The sequence below is a fragment of the Salvelinus alpinus genome, chromosome 5 (genome assembly GCF_045679555.1).
Source record: "Salvelinus alpinus chromosome 5, SLU_Salpinus.1, whole genome shotgun sequence".
Lineage (NCBI taxonomy): Eukaryota > Metazoa > Chordata > Actinopteri > Salmoniformes > Salmonidae > Salvelinus > Salvelinus alpinus.
In genome coordinates, this window is record NC_092090.1 from 2,619,496 (window position 1) to 2,643,376 (window position 23,881).

The following is a 23,881-nucleotide window of genomic DNA, read 5'->3' on the forward strand; positions in this document are numbered from 1 at the left end:
TACTGGTAATGTCCTGTTCTCACTGTCAACCCTAAAGTAGATGTACTGGTAATGTCCTGTTCTCACTGTCACCCCTAAAGTAGATGTACTGGTAATGTCCTGTTCTCACTGTCACCCCTAAAGTAGATGTACTGGTAATGTCCTGTTCTCACTGTCACCCCTAAAGTAGATGTACTGGTAATGTCATGTTCTCACTGTCAACCCTAAAGTAGATGTACTGGTAATGTCCTGTTCTCACTGTCAACCCTAAAGTAGATGTACTGGTAATGTCCTGTGCTCACTGTCACCCCTAAAGTAGATGTACTGGTAATGTCCTGTTCTCACTGTCACCCCTAAAGTAGATGTACTGGTAATGTCATGTTCTCACTGTCAACCCTAAAGTAGATGTACTGGTAATGTCATGTTCTCACTGTCACCCCTAAAGTAGATGTACTGGTAATGTCCTGTTCTCACTGTCAACCCTAAAGTAGATGTACTGGTAATGTCCTGTTCTCACTGTCAACCCTAAAGTAGATGTACTGGTAATGTCCTGTTCTCACTGTCACCCCTAAAGTAGATGTACTGGTAATGTCCTGTTCTCACTGTCAACCCTAAAGTAGATGTACTGGTAATGTCCTGTTCTCACTGTCACCCCTAAAGTAGATGTACTGGTAATGTCATGTTCTCACTGTCAACCCTAAAGTAGATGTACTGGTAATGTCATGTTCTCACTGTCAACCCTAAAGTAGATGTACTGGTAATGTCATGTTCTCACTGTCACCCCTAAAGTAGATGTACTGGTAATGTCCTGTTCTCACTGTCAACCCTAAAGTAGATGTACTGGTAATGTCCTGTTCTCACTGTCAACCCTAAAGTAGATGTACTGGTAATGTCCTGTTCTCACTGTCAACCCTAAAGTAGATGTACTGGTAATGTCCTGTTCTCACTGTCACCCCTAAAGTAGATGTACTGGTAATGTCCTGTTGTCACTGTCAACCCTAAAGTAGATGTACTGGTAATGTCCTGTTGTCACTGTCAACCCTAAAGTAGATGTACTGGTAATGTCCTGTTCTCACTGTCAACCCTAAAGTAGATGTACTGGTAATGTCCTGTTCTCACTGTCAACCCTAAAGTAGATGTACTGGTAATGTCGTTCTTACTTTCCTGCTCCGCCAGCGAAGGCCAGGCCAGAGGCGTTCATTCCAGCCAGGACGAAGTATCCGTGCACCCCCGGTGTCTCCCCCATCAGACAGCGCATGTCTGGGGTGAACGACTCAGGACAGTTGACCAGCTGCTGGATCTCACACACCTCTAGCTCTGGCATCCTCCTCAACAGGGCTGACAGCATGGGTTCTACAGGGGGGGTCAGAGAGGGGGGGTTAGGGAGAGAAACACCTCTAGCTCTGGCATCCTCCTCAACAGGGCTGACAGCATGGGTTCTACAGGGGGGGGTGAGAGAGGGGGGGTTAGGGAGAGAAACACCTCTAGCTCTGGCCTCCTCCTCAACAGGGCTGACAGCATGGGTTCTACAGGGGGAGGGTAAGAGAGGGGGGGTTAGGTAGAGAAACACCTCTATCTCTGGCATCCTCCTCAACAGGGCTGACAGCATGGGTTCTATAGGGGGGGGGGGAGAGGGGGGGTTAGGGAGAGAAACACCTCTAGCTCTGGCATCCTACTCAACAGGGCTGACAGCATGGGTTCTACAGGGGGGAGGGTGAGAGGGGGGGGTTAGGTAGAGAAACACCTCTAGCTCTGGCATCCTCCTCAACAGGGCTGACAGCATGGGTTCTACAGGGGGGGTTGAGAGAGGGGGGGTTAGGGAGAGAAACACCTCTAGCTCTGGCATCCTCCTCAACAGGGCTGACAGCATGGGTTCTACAGGGGGGGTGAGAGAGGGGGGGTTAGGGAGAGAAACACCTCTAGCTCTGGCATCCTCCTCAACAGGGCTGACAGCATGGGTTCTACAGGGGGGGGTGAGAGAGGGGGGGTTAGGGAGAGAAACACCTCTAGCTCTGGCATCCTCCTCAACAGGGCTGACAGCATGGGTTCTACAGGGGGGGTGAGAGAGGGGGGGGTTAGGGAGAGAAACACCTCTAGCTCTGGCATCCTCCTCAACAGGGCTGACAGCATGGGTTCTACAGGGGGGGTGAGAGAGGGGGGGGTTAGGGAGAGAAACACCTCTAGCTCTGGCATCCTCCTCAACAGGGCTGACAGCATGGGTTCTACAGGGGGGGTAAGAGAGAGGGGGGGTGAGAGAGGGGGGGTTAGGTAGAGACACTATGGACCGGTCAGTTACTATGGTTAATAATCACCTAGTATAAACACAGTATATAACCAGTATAAATACAGTATATAACCACCACGTATAAACACAGTATATAACCAGTATATAACCACAGTATATAACCACAGTATATAACCAGTATAAACACAGTATATAACCAGTATATAACCAGTATAAACACAGTATGTAACCAGTATAAACACAGTATATACACAGTACATAACCAGTATAAACACAGTATAACCAGTATAAACACAGTATATAACCAGTACATAACCAGTATAAACACAGTATAACCAGTATAAACACAGTATAACCAGTATAAACACAGTATATAACCAGTATAAACACAGTATGTAACCAGTATGTAACCAGTATAAACACAGTATATAACCAGTACATAACCAGTATAAACACAGTATATAACCAGTACATAACCAGTATAAACACAGTATAAACACAGTACATAACCAGTATATAACCAGTATAAACACAGTATATAACCAGTACATAACCAGTATAAACACAGTATATAACCAGTATATAACCAGTATAAACACAGTATATAACCAGTATATAACCAGTATAAACACAGTATATAACCAGTATAAACACAGTATATAACCAGTATAAACACAGTATGTAACCAGTATAACCAGTATAAACACAGTATAACCAGTATAAACACAGTATAAACACAGTACATAACCAGTATATAACCAGTACATAACCAGTATAAACACAGTATATAACCAGTATATAACCAGTATATAACCAGTATAAACACAGTATATAACCAGTATAAACACAGTATATAACCAGTACATAACCAGTATATAACCAGTATAAACACAGTATATAACCAGTACATAACCAGTATAAACACAGTATATAACCAGTATATACACAGTATATAACCAGTATATAACCAGTATATAACCAGTATATAACCAGTATATAACCAGTACATAACCAGTATAAACACAGTATATAACCAGTACATAACCAGTATAAACACAGTATATAACCAGTATAAACACAGTATGTAACCAGTATAACCAGTATAAACACAGTATAACCAGTATAAACACAGTATAAACACAGTACATAACCAGTATATAACCAGTACATAACCAGTATAAACACAGTATATAACCAGTATATACACAGTATATAACCAGTATAAACACAGTATATAACCAGTACATAACCAGTATATAACCAGTATAAACACAGTATATAACCAGTACATAACCAGTATAAACACAGTATAAACACAGTACATAACCAGTATAAACACAGTATATAACCAGTATAAACACAGTATAAACAGTATATAACCAGTATAAACACAGTATAACCAGTATAAACACAGTATATAACCAGTATAAACACAGTATAACCAGTATAAACACAGTATAAACACAGTATAACCAGTATAAACACAGTATAACCAGTATAAACACAGTATAAACACAGTATAACCAGTATAAACACAGTATAACCAGTATAAACACAGTATAAACACAGTATAAACACAGTATAAACACAGTACATAACCAGTATAAACACAGTATATAACCAGTATATAACCAGTACATAACCAGTATAAACACAGTACATAACCAGTATAAACACAGTATAAACAGTAGCGATAAACAGAAAACAGCAGTGACATCTGAAGGGAGGCAGGTAGCCTAGCGGTTAAGAGGTTGGGCCAGTAATCAAAAGGTTGCTGGTTTGAATCCCTGAGCTGACTCAGGTCAAAAATATGCCGACATGCCCTTAAGCAAGGCACTTAATCCTGACTGCTCCTGTAAGTGGCTCTGGAGAAGAGCGTCTGCTGAATGGCTGAAATGTAACCGTGTTTGACCCTGCGGTTGTTTCTCACCAACATGACGCCAGCCAGAGAACAACATGCTTCCTCTAGTTACATGATTCATTTGGTCCTTCAGGGGCTCAGTCTGAAGTGGCACTTAATTCCCTAGTCGTGGTCCTGTGTGGCGCCAACATCATGGGTTCGATTCCCACTGTGGACAACCCATACTGTCTCAGTTGGTAAGAGTGTGGCACCAACATCATGGGTCCGATTCCCACCAACCCGCCAACATCATGGGTTCGATTCCCACTGGGGACAACCCATACTGTCTCAGTTGGTAAGAGTGTGACGCCAACATCTTGGGTTCGATTCCCATTGGGGACAACCCATACTGTCTCAGTTGGTGAGAGTGTGGTGCTAACATCATGGGTTCGATTCCCACTGGGGACAACCCATACTGTCTCAGTTGGTAAGAGTGTGGTGCCAACATCATGGGTTCGATTCCCACTGCGGACAACCCATACTGTCTCAGTTGGTAAGAGTGTGGTGCCAACATCATGGGTCCGATTCCCACTGTGGACAACCTGCCAACATCATGGGTTTGATTCCCACTGGGGACAACCCATACTGTCTCAGTTGGTAAGAGTGTGACGCCAACATCATGGGTTCGATTCCCACTGGGGACAACCCATACTGTCTCAGATGGTAAGAGTGTGGCGCCAACATCATGTGTTCGATTCCCACTGGGGACAACCCATACTGTCTCAGATGGTAAGAGTGTGGTGCCAATATCATGGGTTCCAACCCGCCAACATCATGGGTTCGATTCCCACTGGGGACAACCCATACTGTCTCAGTTGGTAAGAGTGTGGCGCCAACATCATGGGTTCGATTCCCACTGGGGACAACCCATACTGTCTCAGTTGGTAAGAGTGTGGCGCCAACATCATGGGTTCGATTCCCACTGGGGACAACCCATACTGTCTCAGTTGGTAAGAGTGTGGTGCCAACATCATGGGTTCGATTCCCACTGTGGACACCCCATACTGTCTCAGTTGGTAAGAGTGTGGTGCCAACATCATGGGTCCGATTCCCACTGTGGACAACCCACACTAAAAAGTGTGGCTCAAGTGGTAAGAGTGTGGCGCCAACATCATGGGTTTGATTCCCACTGGGGACAACCCATACTGTCTCAGTTGGTGAGAGTGTGGTGCCAACATCATGGGTTCGATTCCTACTGGGGACAACCCATACTGTCTCAGTTGGTAAGAGTGTGGTGCCAACATCATGGGTTCGATTCCCACTGTGGACACCCCATACTGTCTCAGTTGGTAAGAGTGTGGTGCCAATATCATGGGTTCGATTCCCACTGGGGCCTTTATTTAACCAGGAAAAACATTGAAACATTTAACCAGGCAAGTCAGTTAAGAACAAATTCTTATTTTCAATGACAGCCTAGGAACAGTGGGTAAACTGCCTTGTTCAGGTGCAGAACGACAGATTTGTACCTTGTCAGCTCGGGGATTCGATCTAACAACCTTTCGGTTACTAGTCCAACGCTCTAACCACGAGGCTACGCTGCCGCCCCAAATGTGTGCACTCACAGCACAAAGTCGCTTTGGAAAACAAAACGTCTGCTAAAATGGACTCCATGTTTTACAGTAGCCGTGGCAACATAAACGGAATAGGGTGCCATTCTAGAAAAATCCCCCCGTCTCTTACCGAAGTGGTCCCAGTCCTCCTGCATGTTCTGAATCTCCAGCTGGTTCCGTCCCTCGGTGAAGATGGGTTTAGGGTTCTTCTCAAATCCTCCGGACAGGACCCCTCCCTGCCAAGCTCTCACATAGATCCTCCCGTCCATATCTATCACCACTAGAGAGAACACAGAGATACACAGTTACAACACAGTCTAACCCCTGACCCCTGACCTCACATAGATCCTCCCGTCCATATCTATCACCACTAGAGAGAACACACAGAGATACACAGTTACAACACAGTCTAACCCCTGACCCCTGACCTCACATAGATCCTCCCGTCCATATCTATCACCACTAGAGAGAACACAGAGACACACAGTTACAACACAGTCTAACCCCTGACCCCTGACCTCACATAGATCCTCCCGTCCATATCTATCACCACTAGAGAGAACACACAGAGATACACAGTTACAACACAGTCTAACCCCTGACCTCACATAGATCCTCCCGTCCATATCTATCACCACTAGAGAGAACACACAGAGATACACAGTTACAACACAGTCTAACCCCTGACCCCTGACCTCACATAGATCCTCCCGTCCATATCTATCACCACTAGAGACACAGTTACAACACAGTCTAACCCCTGACCCCTGACCTCACATTGATCCTCCCGTCCATATCTATCACCACTAGAGAGAACACACAGAGATACACAGTTACAACACAGTCTAACCCCTGACCCCTGACCTCACATAGATCCTCCCGTCCATATCTATCACCACTAGAGAGAACACACAGAGATACACAGTTACAACACAGTCTAACCCCTGACCTCACATAGATCCTCCCGTCCATATCTATCACCACTAGAGAGAACACACAGAGATACACAGTTACAACACAGTCTAACCCCTGACCCCTGACCTCACATGGATCCTCCCGTCCATATCTATCACCACTAGAGAGAACACACAGAGACACACAGTTACAACACAGTCTAACCCCTGACCTCACATGGATCCTCCCGTCCATATCTATCACCACTAGAGAGAACACACAGAGATACACAGTTACAACACAGTCTAACCCTGACCCCTGACCTCAACACAGTCTAACCCTGACCCCTGACCTCACATGGATATGGTTGGTTAGAGCCCTGACTACAACACAGTCTAACCCTGACCCCTGACCTCACATGGATATGGTTGGTTAGAGCTCTGACTACAACACAGTCTAACCCTGACCCCTGACCTCACATGGATATGGTTGGTTAGAGCTCTGACTACAACACAGTCTAACCCTGACCCCTGACCTCACATGGATATGGTTGGTTAGAGCCCTGACTACAACACAGTCTAACCCTGACCCCTGACCTCACATGGATAGTTAGAGTCCTGACTACAACACAGTCTAACCCTGACTCCTGACCTCACATGGATATGGTTGGTTAGAGCTCTGACTACAACACAGTCTGACCCTGACCCCTGACCTCACATGGATATGGTTGGTTAGAGCTCTGACTACAACACAGTCTAACCCTGACCCCTGACCTCACATGGATATGGTTGGTTAGAGCCCTGACTACAACACAGTCTAAGCCTGACCCCTGACCTCACATGGATATGGTTGGATAGGGCCCTGACTACAACACAGTCTAACCCTGACCCCTGACCTCACATGGATATGGTTGGTTAGAGCTCTGACTACAACAGTCTAACCCTGACCCCTGACCTCACATGGATATGGTTGGTTAGAGCCCTGACTACAACACAGTCTAACCCTGACTCCTGACCTCACATGGATATGGTTGGTTAGAGCCCTGACTACAACACAGTATAACCCTGACCCCTGACCTCACATGGATATGGTTGGATAGGGCCCTGACTACAACACATTCTAACCCTGACCCCTGACCTCACATGGATATGGTTGGTTAGAGCTCTGACTACAACACAGTCTAACCCTGACCCCTGACCTCACATGGATATGGTTGGTTAGAGCTCTGACTACAACACAGTCTAACCCTGACCCCTGACCTCACATGGATATGGTTGGTTAGAGCTCTGACTACAACACAGTCTAACCCTGACCCCTGACCTCACATGGATATGGTTGGTTAGAGCCCTGACTACAACACAGTCTAACCCTGACCCCTGACCTCACATGGATATGGTTGGTTAGAGCCCTAACTACAACACAGTCTAACCCTGACTCCTGACCTCACATGGATATGGTTGGATAGGGCCCTGACTACAACACAGTCTAACCCTGACCCCTGACCTCACATGGATATGGTTGGTTAGAGCCCTGACTACAACACAGTCTTACCCTGACCCATGACCTCACATGGATATGGTTGGTTAGGGCCCTGACTACAACACAGTCTAACCCTGACTCCTGACCTCACATGGATATGGTTGGTTAGAGCCCTGACTACAACACAGTCTAACCCTGACCCCTGACCTCACATGGATATGGTTGGATAGGGCCCTGACTACAACACAGTCTAACCCTGACCCCTGACCTCACATGGATATGGTTGGATAGGGCCCTGACTACAACACAGTCTAACCCTGACCCCTGACCTCACATGGATATGGTTGGTTAGGGCCCTGACTACAACACAGTCTAACCCTGACCCCTGACCTCACATGGATATGGTTGGTTAGAGCCCTGACTACAACACAGTCTAACCCTGACCCCTGACCTCACATGGATATGGTTGGATAGGGCCCTGACTACAACACAGTCTAACCCTGACCTCACATGGATATGGTTGGTTAGAGCCCTGACTACAACACAGTCTTACCCTGACCCCTGACCTCACATGGATATGGTTGGTTAGGGCCCTGACTACAACACAGTCTAACCCTGACCCCTGACCTCACATGGATATGGTTGGTTAGAGCCCTGACTACAACACAGTCTAACCCTGACCACCAGACAGGACAGAGTTCAGGCCACTGGAGTCTCCTCAGAGGAGGAACGGGAGGACCACCCTCCTCAGTGAATTTTATAAAAAATAAAATAGTAAAACATTAAAAATGGTTATCCCGTTTAGATAAAACGACACAAAAATATTTGCATGTTACCAAATCATTGATTAAAACACACTGTTTTTCAATGAAGGTCTACAGTAGCCTCAGCAGCACCATGGTGTAGCCGGAGGACAGCTAGTTTCCGTCCTCCTCTGGGCACATTGACTTCAATACAAAACCTAGGAGGCTCATGGTTCTCACCCCCTTCCATAGACTTACACAGTAATTATGACAACTTCCGGGGGACGTTCTCCAACCTATCAGAGCTTTTGCAGCCTTACCTGACATGATGTCCATCCAATCAAAGGATTAGAGAATGAATCTAGTACTGAAAGCATAAGCTACAGCTAGCTAGCACTGCAGTGCATAAAATGTGGTGAGTAGTTGACTCAAAAGAGAGAAAGACAATAGTTAAACAGTTTTCAAATAAATTTCTTCAAAAATGAAGGAAAAGCAAGAGAGAGCTAGCTATATTTTGCTGTATTTTTTTCACGTTCACAGCTAGCGAATGCAGCTAGCTAGATTAGCCTACTCAAACAAAGAGGGATACTATGTTAGCTAGCTGTCTATGGCTATCCAACACGAACTATCCAACACCAAGTCAAGGTAAGCTTTTGGTTGTATTAATGTATTGCCACTGGGGCCTGCCGGTGTAACTGCTAAACTGCTTACTGACTGTACTGCATGATTGTAGCGGTTTTACTAAACGCGTTAGTTCTAGTAGCTATGTTTACTAGCTATGACGTTAGCTAATATGGTGACAACGATGTAGGCTGTGTGTAGCGGTTATGATATGAAGGTTTGGCTTGGAAAGGTTTTTTCGCCTGACAGCGACAGCCGCATGCTGGGCTGAGAAGAGGTAGTCTCACCTGGGGTGCTGGGCTGTAGAGGTTCTGAGAGGAGGTAGTCTCACCTGGGGTTCTGGGCTATAGAGGTAGTCTCACCTGGGGTTCTGGGCTATAGAGGTAGTCTCACCTGGGGTGCTGGGCTGTAGAGGCTCTGAGAGGAGGTAGTCTCACCTGGGGTGCTGGGCTGTAGAGGATCTGAGAGGAGGTAGTCTCACCTGGGGTTCTGGGCTGTAGAGGTTCTGAGAGGAGGTAGTCTCACCTGGGGTGCTGGGCTGTAGAGGCTCTGAGAGGAGGTAGTCTCACCTGGCGTGCTGGGCTGTAGAGGCTCTGAGAGGAGGTAGTCTCACCTGGGGTTCTGGGCTGTAGAGGTTCTGAGAGGAGGTAGTCTCACCTGGGGTGCTGGGCTGTAGAGGTTCTGAGAGGAGGTAGTCTCACCTGGGGTTCTGGGCTGTAGAGGTTCTGAGAGGAGGTAGTCTCACCTGGGGTGCTGGGCTGTAGAGGCTCTGAGAGGAGGTAGTCTCACCTGGGGTGCTGGGCTGTAGAGGTTCTGAGAGGAGGTAGTCTCACCTGGGGTGCTGGGCTGTAGAGGCTCTGAGAGGAGGTAGTCTCACCTGGGGTGCTGGGCTGTAGAGGCTCTGAGAGGAGGTAGTCTCACCTGGGGTGCTGGCCTGAGAGGAGGTAGTCTCACCTGGGGTTCTGGGCTGTAGAGGCTCTGAGAGGAGGTAGTCTCACCTGGGGTGCTGGGCTGTAGAGGCTCTGAGAGGAGGTAGTCTCACCTGGGGTGCTGGGCTGTAGAGGCTCTGAGAGGAGGTAGTCTCACCTGGGGTGCTGGGCTGTAGAGGCTCTGAGAGGAGGTAGTCTCACCTGGGGTGCTGGGCGGTAGAGGAGGTAGTCTCACCTGGGGTGCTGGGCGGTAGAGGAGGTAGTCTCACCTGGGGTGCTGGGCTGTAGAGGAGGTAGTCTCACCTGGGGTGCTGGGCGGTAGAGGAGGTAGTCTCACCTGGGGTGCTGGGCTGTAGAGGCTCTGAGAGGAGGTAGTCTCACCTGGGGTGCTGGGCTGTAGAGGCTCTGAGAGGAGGTAGTCTCACCTGGGGTGCTGGGCTGAGAGGAGGTAGTCTCACCTGGGGTGCTGGGCTGTAGAGGCTCTGAGAGGAGGTAGTCTCACCTGGGGTTCTGGGCTGTAGAGGCTCTGAGAGGAGGTACTCTCACCTGGGGTGCTGGGCTGTAGAGGCTCTGAGAGGAGGTAGTCTCACCTGGGGTGCTGGGCTGTAGAGGCTCTGAGAGGAGGTAGTCTCACCTGGGGTTCTGGGCTATAGAGGTAGTCTCACCTGGGGTGCTGGGCTGTAGAGGTTCTGAGAGGAGGTAGTCTCACCTGGGGTTCTGGGCTGTAGAGGTTCTGAGAGGAGGTAGTCTCACCTGGGGTGCTGGGCGGTAGAGGAGGTAGTCTCACCTGGGGTGCTGGGCGGTAGAGGAGGTAGTCTCACCTGGGGTGCTGGGCTGTAGAGGCTCTGAGAGGAGGTAGTCTCACCTGGGGTGCTGGGCGGTAGAGGATCTGAGAGGAGGTAGTCTCACCTGGGGTGCTGGGCTGTAGAGGCTCTGAGAGGAGGTAGTCTCACCTGGGGTGCTGGGCTGAGAGGAGGTAGTCTCACCTGGGGTTCTGGGCTGTAGAGGCTCTGAGAGGAGGTAGTCTCACCTGGGGTGCTGGGCTGTAGAGGCTCTGAGAGGAGGTAGTCTCACCTGGGGTGCTGGGCTGTAGAGGCTCTGAGAGGAGGTAGTCTCACCTGGGGTGCTGGGCTGTAGAGGCTCTGCTAGAGGAGGTAGTCTCACCTGGGGTGCTGGGCGGTAGAGGAGGTAGTCTCACCTGGGGTGCTGGGCGGTAGAGGAGGTAGTCTCACCTGGGGTGCTGGGCGGTAGAGGAGGTAGTCTCACCTGGGGTGCTGGGCTATAGAGGTAGTCTCACCTGGGGTGCTGGGCTGTAGAGGAGGTAGTCTCACCTGGGGTGCTGGGCTGTAGAGGCTCTGAGAGGAGGTAGTCTCACCTGGGGTTCTGGGCTGTAGAGGTTCTGCTAGAGGTTTGGACAGCAGGTAGAAGTGTTCACATCCATGTAGAGGAACAGAAACCTTGGTCTCACTGGCCTGGCCCAGCTCATACGCCCACTGTAGAACATACATAGGACAGTTATAACACATCATATAGCATTCATAACCCACTATGATATGAACACTTCTAGAGTCTGTAGATTAGTAACCTCAGAGACAGATAGTTACAACACTTCATATACAGAATGTGTCCATCCCAAATGGTTCCATATTCTAGTGCACTAAATAGGACACATCCTATCATTCATAACACGTCATGAAACCTTATAGATTTACATTTACATTTAAGTCATTTAGCAGACGCTCTTATCCAGAGCGACTTACAAATTGGTGCATTCACCTTATGATATCCAGTGGAACAACCACTATACAATAGTGCATCTAACTCTAAGGGGGGGGGGGGTTAGAAGGATTACTTTATCCTATCCTAGGTATTCCTTAAAGAGGTGGGGTTTCAGGTGTCTCCGGAAGGTGGTGATTGACTCCGCTGACCTAGATCAGTTGGACTGAAGAGAGCTGTCTAGTACAGTGTTAACTGCCTATAGACTAGTGGAGGGAGAGACCCCATGTCATTTACACACACACACACACACACACACACACACACACACACACACACACACACACACACACACACACACACACACACCTGTCCTGCACAGTTGACAAAGTATTCACACTCGATGGCTCCTCTGTCCGTCTCCACCGCGGTCACGTGTCCCTTCTCCATCATCACATGGTTAACTGTGGTGCGCTCGTGGATCTGGACTCCTGGGGAACATGGCAGACAGTTGGAGAGGGAAGTTTACATACACCTTAACCAAATACATTTAAACTAAGTTTTTCACAATTCCTGACATTTAATCCTAGTAAAAGGTCCCTGTTTTAGGTCAGTTAGGATCACCACTTTATTTTAAGAATGTGAAATGTCAGAATAATAGTAGAGAGAATGATTTATTTCAGCACATTCCCAGTGGGTCAGAAGTTTACATTCACTCAATTAGTATTTGGTAGCATTGCCTTTAAATAGTTTAACTTGGGTCAAACGTTTCAGGGAGCCTTCCACAAGCTTCCCACAATAAGTTGGGTGAATTTTGGCCCATTCCTCCTGACAGAGCTGGTGTAACTGAGTCAGGTTTGTAGGCCTCCTTGATCGCTCACGCTTTTTCAGTTCTGCCCACAAATGTTCTATAGGATTGAGGTCAGGGCTTTGTGATGGCCACTCCAATACCATGACTTTGTTGTCCTTAAGCCATTTTGCCACAACTTTGGAAGTATGCTTGAGGTCATTGTCCATTTGGAAGACCCATTTACGACCAAGCTTTAACTACCTGACTGATGTCTTGAGATGTTGCTTCAATATATCCACATAATTTTCCTGCCTCATGATGCCATCTATTTTGTAAAGTGCACCAGTCCCTCCTGCAGCAAAGCACCCCTACAACATGATGCTGCCACCCCCGTGCTTCACGGTTGGGATGGTGTTCTTCGGCTTGCAAGCATCCCCCTTTTTCCTCCAAACATAACGTTGGTCATTATGGCCAAACAGTTCTATTTTTGTTTCATCAGACCAGAGGACATTTCCCCAAAAAGTACTATCTTTGTCCCCATGTGCAGTTGCAAACCGTAGTCTGGCTTTTTTATGGTGGTTTTGGAGCAGTGGCTTCTTCCTTGCTGAGCGGCCTTTCAGGTTATGTCAATATAGGACTCGTTTTACTGTGGATATAGATACTTTTGTACCTGTTTCCTCCAGCGTCATCACAAGGTCCTTTGCTGTTGTTCTGGGATTGATTTGCACTAGTACGTACTCTAGGAGACAGAACGCGTCTCCTTCCTGAGTGGTATGACGGCTGCGTGGTCCCATGGTGTTTATACTTGCGTACTATTGTTTGTACAGATGAACGTGGTACCTTAAGGCATTTGTAAATTGCTCCCAATAATGAACCAGACTTGTGGATGTCTACAATTTTTTTTCCTGAGGTCTTGGCTGATTTCATTTGAATGTCCAATGATGTCAAGCAAAGAGGCACTGAGTTTAAATGTAGGCCTTGAAATACATCCACAGCTACACCTCCAATTGACTCAAACAATGTCAATTAGCCTTTCAGAAGCTTCTAAAGCCATGACATCATTTTCTGGATTTTTCCAAGCTGTTTAAAGGCACAGTCAACTTAGTGTGTGTAAACTTCTGACCCACTGGAATTGTGATACAGTGAATTATAAATGAAATAATCTGTCTGTAAACAATTGTTGGAAAAATTACTTGTGTCATGTACAAAGTAGATGTCCTAACCGACTTGCCAATGTTAACAAGACATTTGTGGAGTGGTTGAAAAACGAGTTTTAATGACTCCAACCTGAGTGTATGTAAACTTCCGACTTCAACTGTACCTGTATTCATGTAGAACGGCACAATGTGATCAGACATTACAAACACTATCATCAGTTCACCGCCAGTTTGATTAGAGGAGCAGGATGTCAAATTAGCCAAAGAGACTACCTCACTCTGCTTGGCAGGCCACACCTTGGCAGGCAAACCTTGGCAGGCCACACCTTGGCCCTTGGCAGGCCACACCTTGGCAGGCCACACCTTGGCAGGCCACACCTTGGCAGGCCACACCTTGGCAGGCCACACCTTGGCCCTTGGCAGGCCACACCTTGGCAGGCCACACCTTGGCCCTTGGCAGGCCACACCTTGGCCCTTGGCAGGCCACACCTTGGCAGGCCACACCTTGGCCCTTGGCAGGCCACACCTTGGCAGGCCACACCTTGGCCCTTGGCAGGCCACACCTTGGCCCTTGGCAGGCCACACCTTGGCCCTTGGCAGGCCACACCTTGGCAGGCCACACCTTGGCAGGCCACACCTTGGCCCTTGGCAGGCCACACCTTGGCAGGCCACACCTTGGCAGGCCACACCTTGGCCCTTGGCAGGACACACCTTGGCAGGCCACACCTTGGCAGGCCACACCTTGGCAGGCCACACCTTGGCCCTTGGCAGGCCACACCTTGGCCCTTGGCAGGCCACACCTTGGCAGGCCACACCTTGGCCCTTGGCAGGCCACACCTTGGCAGGCCACACCTTGGCCCTTGGCAGGCCACACCTTGGCCCTTGGCAGGCCACACCTTGGCCCTTGGCAGGCCACACCTTGGCCCTTGGCAGGCCACACCTTGGCAGGCCACACCTTGGCAGGCCACACCTTGGCCCTTGGCAGGCCACACCTTGGCAGGCCACACCTTGGCAGGCCACACCTTGGCCCTTGGCAGGCCACACCTTGGCAGGCCACACCTTGGCCCTTGGCAGGCCACACCTTGGCAGGCCACACCTTGGCAGGCCACACCTTGGCCCTTGGCAGGCCACACCTTGGCAGGCCACACCTTGGCAGGCCACACCTTGGCCCTTGGCAGGCCACACCTTGGCAGGCCACACCTTGGCCCTTGGCAGGCCACACCTTGGCCCTTGGCAGGCCACACCTTGGCCCTTGGCAGGCCACACCTTGGCAGGCCACACCTTGGCAGGCCACACCCTGGCAGGCCACACCCTGGCAGGCCACACCCTGGCAGGCCACACCCTGGCAGGCCACACCTTGGCAGGCCACACCTTGGCCCTTGGCAGGCCACACCTTGGCCCTTGGCAGGCCACACCTTGGCCCTTGGCAGGCCACACCTTGGCAGGCCACACCTTGGCAGGCCACACCTTGGCAGGACACACCTTGGCCCTTCCCTCCAGAAGCCTTGCTTTCTGGTTTCATTAAATCCTAGCTGATGGCGATACCACATGGTTGTAACTTCCTATTGAAACCTCCACTACAGTTCGGCTTGCAGAAACTGCAGGATTTTTCCTCAAATTCACAGTTTTTCCAGAAATCCTGGTTGGAAAATCCCCCAATCAGGACGGAACAAGCAGGAAATCTGGAATCATCCAATCAGGATTTCTGGGAAACCTGGGAATTTTTGGTTTACAAGTCTAACAATAGTCCATCCCTGGTTTTACTGTCTCACCGTGTCCGGCTGCTGCCGTGGCGAGGGCCTAACAATAGTTCATCCCTGGTTTTACTGTCTCACCGTGTCCGGCTGCTGCCGTGGCGAGGGCCTAACAATAGTCCATCCCTGGTTTTACTGTCTCACCGTGTGCGGCTGCCGCCGTGGCGAGGGCGTGGTTAACGTCAGGCGGTGACACCACGGCATCCCCCGGCAGGTGGAGCGCCCCCACCAGGTCATGAATATTCACCAGGGGGTGGAGCTTGGACACCTCTTTGGGTTTGATCACGTTACAGGGGATCCCCATCACACTGAGAGAGAGGAGGAGGAGAGAGGGGGAAGGGAGGGAGGAGGAGAGAGAGGAGGAAGGAGAGAGAGGAGGTGAGAGGAGAGAGAGGAAGGGAGGAAGGAGAGAGAGGAGGAAGGAGAGAGAGGAGGAAGGAGAGGAGAGAGAGGAAGGGAGGGAGGGAGGAGAGAGAGGAGGAAGGGAGGGAGGAGAGAGGAAGGGAGGGAGGAGAGAGGAAGGGAGGGAGGAGAGAGGAAGGGAGGGAGGAGAGAGATGAAGGGAGAGAGGAGAGAGAGGAAGGGAGGGAGGAGAGAGAGGAAGGGAGGGAGGAGAGAGGAGGAAGGGAGGGAGGAGAGAGAGGAGAGATAGGAGGAAGGAAGGGAGGAGAGGTCAGGGAGAGACTGGACCAGAGAGTACTGAGCTATAATTCAGACCAGAGGGGAGGCAGGGTCAGGGAGGGAAGGGAAGAGAATGGAGGGACTTACTTCAGCCTGGATGCCAGGCGCTTCAGGGAGAGGAAACGGTCCTGATTCTGGGCCAGGCATAGAGAGCCTGTTTTCACGTAGCCTGGAACACACACACATCAGGACTGCCAGGTCACGAGTCATCTCATGTTAAACCACACAAGGCAACGCCCTGCCATACTCTCTGGACGTTGGCACAAGACTAAATACCACTGGTCAATCTGTTGTTTTCTCACCAGACTAAATACCACTGGTAAATCTGTTTTCTCACAAGACTAAATACCACTGGTCAATCTGTTTTCTACACAAGACTAAATACCACTGGTAAATCTGTTGTTTTCTCACCAGACTAAATACCACTGGTAAATCTGTTTTCTACACCAGACTAAATACCACTGGTAAATCTGTTTTCTCACCAGACTAAATACCACTGGTCAATCTGTTTTCTCACCAGACTAAATACCACTGGTCAATCTGTTTTCTCACCAGACTAAATACCACTGGTCAATCTGTTTTCTCACCAGACTAAATACCACTGGTCAATCTGTTTTCTCACCAGACTAAATACCACTGGTCAATCTGTTTTCTACACCAGACTAAATACCACTGGTAAATCTGTTTCTACACCAGACTAAATACCACTGGTAAATCTGTTTTCTACACCAGACTAAATACCACTGGTAAATCTGTTTTTTCACACCAGACTAAATACCACTGGTAAATCTGTTTTTTCACACCAGACTAAATACCACTGGTCAATCTGTTTCTACACCAGACTAAATACCACTGGTCAATCTGTTTTCTACACCAGACTAAATACCACTGGTCAATCTGTTTCTACACCAGACTAAATACCACTGGTAAATCTGTTTTTTCACACCAGACTAAATACCACTGGTCAATCTGTTTCTACACCAGACTAAATACCACTGGTCAATCTGTTTCTACACCAGACTAAATACCACTGGTAAATCTGTTTTTTCACCAGACTAAATACCACTGGTCAATCTGTTTCTTCACCAGACTAAATACCACTGGTCAATCTGTTTTCACCAGACTAAATACCACTGGTCAATCTGTTTTCTCACCAGACTAAATACCACTGGTCAATCTGTTTCTTCACCAGACTAAATACCACTGGTCAATCTGTTTCTACACCAGACTAAATACCACTGGTCAATCTGTTTCTACACCAGACTAAATACCACTGGTAAATCTGTTTTCTACACCAGACTAAATACCACTGGTAAATCTGTTTTCTACACCAGACTAAATACCACTGGTAAATCTGTTTTTTCACACCAGACTAAATACCACTGGTCAATCTGTTTCTACACCAGACTAAATACCACTGGTCAATCTGTTTCTACACCAGACTAAATACCACTGGTAAATCTGTTTTCTACACCAGACTAAATACCACTGGTAAATCTGTTTTCTACACCAGACTAAATACCACTGGTAAATCTGTTTCTACACCAGACTAAATACCACTGGTAAATCTGTTCTCACACAAGGCTAAATACCACTGGTAAATCTGTTTCTTAGGTACGTTGAAACAGAGTGGACCTGTATTGCAGGGAGCAGTAGTCATACTAACCTGCTTCCAGAGACATTCACTGATAACGAGTTAGCATGTTAGCACAAATGGAGTGGAACTCAGGCTAGAGTCATACTGTAGGCATGTTAGCACAAATGGAGCGGAAACCAGGCTAGAGTCATACTGTAGGCATGTCAGCACAAATGGAGTGGAAACCAGGCTAGAGTCATACTGTAGGCATGTTAGCACAAATGGAGTGGAAACCAGGCTAGAGTCATACTGTAGGCATGTTAGCACACATGGAGCGGAAACCAGGCTAGAGTCATACTGTAGGCATGTTAGCACACATGGAGTGGAAACCAGGCTAGAGTCATACTGTAGGCATGTTAGCACAAATGGAGCGGAAACCAGGCTAGAGTCATACTGTAGGCATGTTAGCACAAATGGAGCGGAAACCAGGCTAGAGTCATACTGTAGGCATGTTAGCACACATGGAGCGGAAACCAGGCTAGAGTCATACTGTAGGCATGTTAGCACACATGGAGTGGAAACCAGGCTAGAGTCATACTGTAGGCATGTTAGCACAAATGGATTGGAAACCAGGCTAGAGTCATACTGTAGGCATGTTAGCACAAAGGGAGTGGAACTCAGGCTAGTCATAGTGTAGAAGTTCATCCCACCTGTCTTGACCCCAGTCTCCTCCTCCAGGTGTTCATACAGGGAGTTGGAGTAGTCAGCCATTTTACACTCAATGGAGATGGGCTTGGCCACGCTGACGATCCCAGCACACAGCCTGGTGGTGCCAGCACCTAGCCTAGCACACAGAGACATGAGGACATGGTTAGGTACAGCACCTAGCCTAGCACACAGAGACATGACAACATGGTTAGGTACAGCACCTAGCCTAGCACACAGAGACATGACAACATGGTTAGGTACAGCACCTAGCCTAGCACACAGAGAGGACAACATGGTTAGGTACAGCACCTAGCCTAGCACACAGAGACATGACAACATGGTTAGGTACAGCACCTAGCCTAGCACACAGAGAGATGACAACATGGTTAGGTACAGCACCTAGCCTAGCACACAGAGAGATGAGGACAACATGGTTAGGTACAGCACCTAGCCTAGCACACAGAGACATGACAACATGGTTAGGTACAGCACCTAGCCTAGCACACAGAGACATGACAACATGGTTAGGTACAGCACCTAGCCTAGCACACAGAGACATGAGGACATGGTTAGGTACAGCACCTAGCCTAGCACACAGAGACATGACAACATGGTTAGGTACAGCACCTAGCCTAGCACACAGAGAGATGAGGACAACATGGTTAGGTACAGCACCTAGCCTAGCACACAGAGACATGACAACATGGTTAGGTACAGCACCTAGCCTAGCACACAGAGACATGACAACATGGTTAGGTACAGCACACAGCCTAGCACACAGAGACATGACAACATGGTTAGGTACAGCACCTAGCCTAGCACACAGAGAGATGAGGACAACATGGTTAGGTACAGCACCTAGCCTAGCACACAGAGACATGACAACATGGTTAGGTACAGCACCTAGCCTAGCACACAGAGACATGACAACATGGTTAGGTACAGCACCTAGCCTAGCACACAGAGACATGACAACATGGTTAGGTACAGCACCTAGCCTAGCACACAGAGACATGAGGACAACATGGTTAGGTACAGCACCTAGCCTAGCACACAGAGAGATGACAACATGGTTAGGTACAGCACCTAGCCTAGCACACAGAGACATGAGGACATGGTTAGGTACAGCACCTAGCCTAGCACACAGAGACATGACAACATGGTTAGGTACAGCACCTAGCCTAGCACACAGAGACATGACAACATGGTTAGGTACAGCACCTAGCCTAGCACACAGAGACATGAGGACAACATGGTTAGGTACAGCACCTAGCCTAGCACACAGAGACATGACAACATGGTTAGGTACAGCACCTAGCCTAGCACACAGAGACATGAGGACAACATGGTTAGGTACAGCACCTAGCCTAGCACACAGAGACATGACAACATGGTTAGGTACAGCACCTAGCCTAGCACACAGAGACATGACAACATGGTTAGGTACAGCACCTAGCCTAGCACACAGAGACATGAGGACAACATGGTTAGGTACAGCACCTAGCCTAGCACACAGAGACATGACAACATGGTTAGGTACAGCACCTAGCCTAGCACACAGAGACATGACAACATGGTTAGGTACAGCACCTAGCCTAGCACACAGAGACATGACAACATGGTTAGGTACAGCACCTAGCCTAGCACAGAGAGACATGACAACATGGTTAGGTACAGCACCTAGCCTAGCACACAGAGACATGAGGACAACATGGTTAGGTACAGCACCTAGCCTAGCACACAGAGACATGACAACATGGTTAGGTACAGCACCTAGCCTAGCACACAGAGACATGAGGACAACATGGTTAGGTACAGCACCTAGCCTAGCACACAGAGACATGAGGACAACATGGTTAGGTACAGCACCTAGCCTAGCACACAGAGACATGACAACATGGTTAGGTACAGCACCTAGCCTAGCACACAGAGACATGACAACATGGTTAGGTACAGCACCTAGCCTAGCACACAGAGAGATGAGGACAACATGGTTAGGTACAGCACCTAGCCTAGCACACAGAGACATGACAACATGGTTAGGTACAGCACCTAGCCTAGCACACAGAGACATGAGGACATGGTTAGGTACACAACTAGCCTAGCACACAGAGACATGACAACATGGTTAGGTACAGCACCTAGCCTAGCACACAGAGACATGACAACATGGTTAGGTACACAACTAGCCTAGCACACAGAGACATGACAACATGGTTAGGTACAGCACCTAGCCTAGCACACAGAGACATGACAACATGGTTAGGTACACAACTAGCCTAGCACACAGAGACATGACAACATGGTTAGGTACAGCACCTAGCCTAGCACACAGAGACATGACAACATGGTTAGGTACAGCACACAGCCTAGCACACAGAGACATGACAACATGGTTAGGTACAGCACCTAGCCTAGCACACAGAGAGATGAGGACAACATGGTTAGGTACAGCACCTAGCCTAGCACACAGAGACATGACAACATGGTTAGGTACAGCACACAGCCTAGCACACAGAGACATGACAACATGGTTAGGTACAGCACCTAGCCTAGCACACAGAGACATGACAACATGGTTAGGTACAGCACCTAGCCTAGCACACAGAGACATGACAACATGGTTAGGTACAGCACCTAGCCTAGCACACAGAGAGATGAGGACAACATGGTTAGGTACAGCACCTAGCCTAGCACACAGAGACATGACAACATGGTTAGGTACAGCACCTAGCCTAGCACACAGAGAGATGACAACATGGTTAGGTACACAACTAAATTACCACCGGAAAGTCCAGTTTATACACACTAGAGGTCGGCATGGCCGATTAATTAGGGTCAATTTCAAGTTTTCATAACAAATCAGTAATCTGCATTTTTGGACGCCGATTACATTGCACTCCACGAGGAGACTGCGTGGCAGGCTGACCACCTGTTACGCGAGTGGTGCAAGGAGCCAAGGTAAGTTGCTAGCTAGCATTAAACTTATAAAAAAAACAATCAATCTTAACATAATCACTAGTTAACTACACATGGTTGATGATATTAGAGTTTATCTAGCTTGTCCTGCGTAGCATATAATCGATGCGGTGCCTGTTAATTTATCATCGAATCACAGCCTACTTCGCCAAATGGGTGATTTAAAAAGCGCATTTGTGAAAAAAGCACAATCGTTGCACCAATGTCTACCTAACCATAAACATCAATGCCTTTCTTAAAATCAATACACAAGTATATATTTTTAAACCTGCATATTTAGTTAATATTGCCTGCTAACATGAATTTCTTTTAACTAGGAAAAATGTGTCACTTCTCTTGCGTTCAGTGCAAGCAGTGTCAGGGTATATGCAGCAGTTTGGGCCGCCTGGCTCGTTGTGAAATATGTGATGACCATTTCTTCCTAACAAAGACCGTAATTAATTTACCAGAATTGTACATAATTATGACATAACATTGAAGGTTGTGCAATGTAACAGGAATATTTAGACTTATGGATGCCACCCGTTGGATAAAATACGGAACGGTTCCGTATTTCACTGAAAGAATAAACGTTTTGTTTTCGAGATGATAGTTTCCGGATTCGACCATATTAATGACCTAAGGCTCGTATTTCTGTGTGTTATTATGTTATAATTAAGTCTATGATTTGATAGAGCAGTCTGACTGAGCGGTGGTAGGCACCAGCAGGCTCGTAAGCATTCATTCAAACAGCACGTTCCTGCATTTGCCAGCAGCTTTTCGCAAGCACAGCGCTGTTTATGACTTCAAGCCTATCAACTCCCGAGATTAGGCTGGCAATACTATAGTGCCTATAAGAACATCCAATAGTCAAAGGTATATGAAATACAAAAGCTTTAGAGAGAGAAATAGTCCTTTAATTCCTATAATAACTATAACCTAAAACTTCTTACCTGGGAATATTGAAGACTCATGTTAAAAGGAACCACCAGCTTTCATATGTTCTCATGTTCTGAGCAAGGAACTGAAACGTTAGCTTTTTTACATGGCACATATTGCACTTTTATTTTCTTCTCCAACACTGTGTTTTTGCATTATTTAAACCAAGTGGAACATGTTTCATTATTTATTTGAGACTAAATACCATCTACTTTCCCCCCTGCCTAACACAGACAGAGGATCACAACCCAGCAGGGTGAATAACGAGACATAAGACTGTGCTTCCTTCTGCTTCCTAGATGTCATCATTGATTACAATAAGGCCTCGTAGGCTAGTCTTTTACTGTATTGGTCTCCCATCACCTGACAAGCCCAGTAAAACAATGACCTCATCAAATCATGACATATTGTCCACCTACCCACAAATAAAGTGTTATGGAAACATGCACCCCCCCTCTTGTCCACAGACCACATCATTTAGCCTCTCCTACCTTCCCTGCTCCAATAGTACGATCTCAGTCCAGCCCAGCTTGGCCAGGTGATAGGCCACAGACGTCCCTACGATGCCCCCTCCACAGATCACCACGCGGGCTTGGCTGGGCAGGGGGATGGGCTGCGTGGTCTCTACAGCCGAGGCCAGGCTCCGGGGGGAGCTCCAGATACCCCTAGGCCTGGTCCCCGGAGCCCAGCATCCTGCATGGGACAGTAGCCTAGGGAGCAGGGCAGGGGACAGAGTCCTGGAGCTCCATACGCAGCTGCAGTGCATGGCTTGGAGGAACCTGGAGAATCAGAACACAACAGGACTGGAGGGTCAGAACACAACAGGCCAGGAGGATCACAACACAACAGGCCAGGAGGATCACAACACAACAGGCCAGGAGGATCACAACACAACAGGCCAGGAGGATCACAACACAACAGGCCAGGAGGATCACAACACAACAGGCCAGGAGGATCACAACAGGCCTGGAGGATCACAACACAACAGGCCTGGAGGATCACAACACAACAGGCCTGGAGGGTCACAACACAACAGGCCAGGAGGATCACAACACAACAGGCCTGGAGGATCACAACACAACAGGTCTGGAGGATCACAACACAACAGGCCTGGAGGATCACAACACAACAGGCCTGGAGGATCACAACACAACAGGCCTGGAGGGTCACAACACAACAGGCCAGGAGGATCACAACACAACAGGCCTGGAGGATCACAACACAACAGGTCTGGAGGATCACAACACAACAGGCCTGGAGGA

At 48.3% G+C, this 23,881-nt stretch overlaps 1 protein-coding gene across 6 annotated transcripts in view; it reads right to left on the bottom strand.

The window, feature by feature from the left end:
- The window catches only part of pdpr (pyruvate dehydrogenase phosphatase regulatory subunit), a 46,698-nt gene that overhangs the window by 22,143 nt on the left and 674 nt on the right, over window positions 1-23,881 (bottom strand). For 2 of the 6 annotated variants that reach the window (XM_071400347.1, XM_071400346.1), the window contains exons 2-9: window positions 23,111-23,398; window positions 18,725-18,858; window positions 16,526-16,607; window positions 15,902-16,065; window positions 12,426-12,547; window positions 11,716-11,833; window positions 5,805-5,954; window positions 1,140-1,332 (exon numbers count right to left, since the gene is read on the bottom strand). In XM_071400347.1, coding sequence (XP_071256448.1) covers window positions 1,140-1,332; window positions 5,805-5,954; window positions 11,716-11,833; window positions 12,426-12,547; window positions 15,902-16,065; window positions 16,526-16,607; window positions 18,725-18,858; window positions 23,111-23,385 — 1,238 coding nt within the window. In that variant the 5' untranslated portion in view covers window positions 23,386-23,398. Of the gene's footprint in view, window positions 1-1,139; window positions 1,333-5,804; window positions 5,955-9,742; window positions 9,752-9,892; window positions 9,921-10,541; window positions 10,558-11,715; window positions 11,834-12,425; window positions 12,548-15,775; window positions 15,798-15,901; window positions 16,066-16,525; window positions 16,608-18,724; window positions 18,859-23,110; window positions 23,399-23,881 lie in introns of those variants that run through there. The other 4 variants (XM_071400348.1, XM_071400350.1, XM_071400349.1 and 1 more) reach the window with 4 other exon arrangements.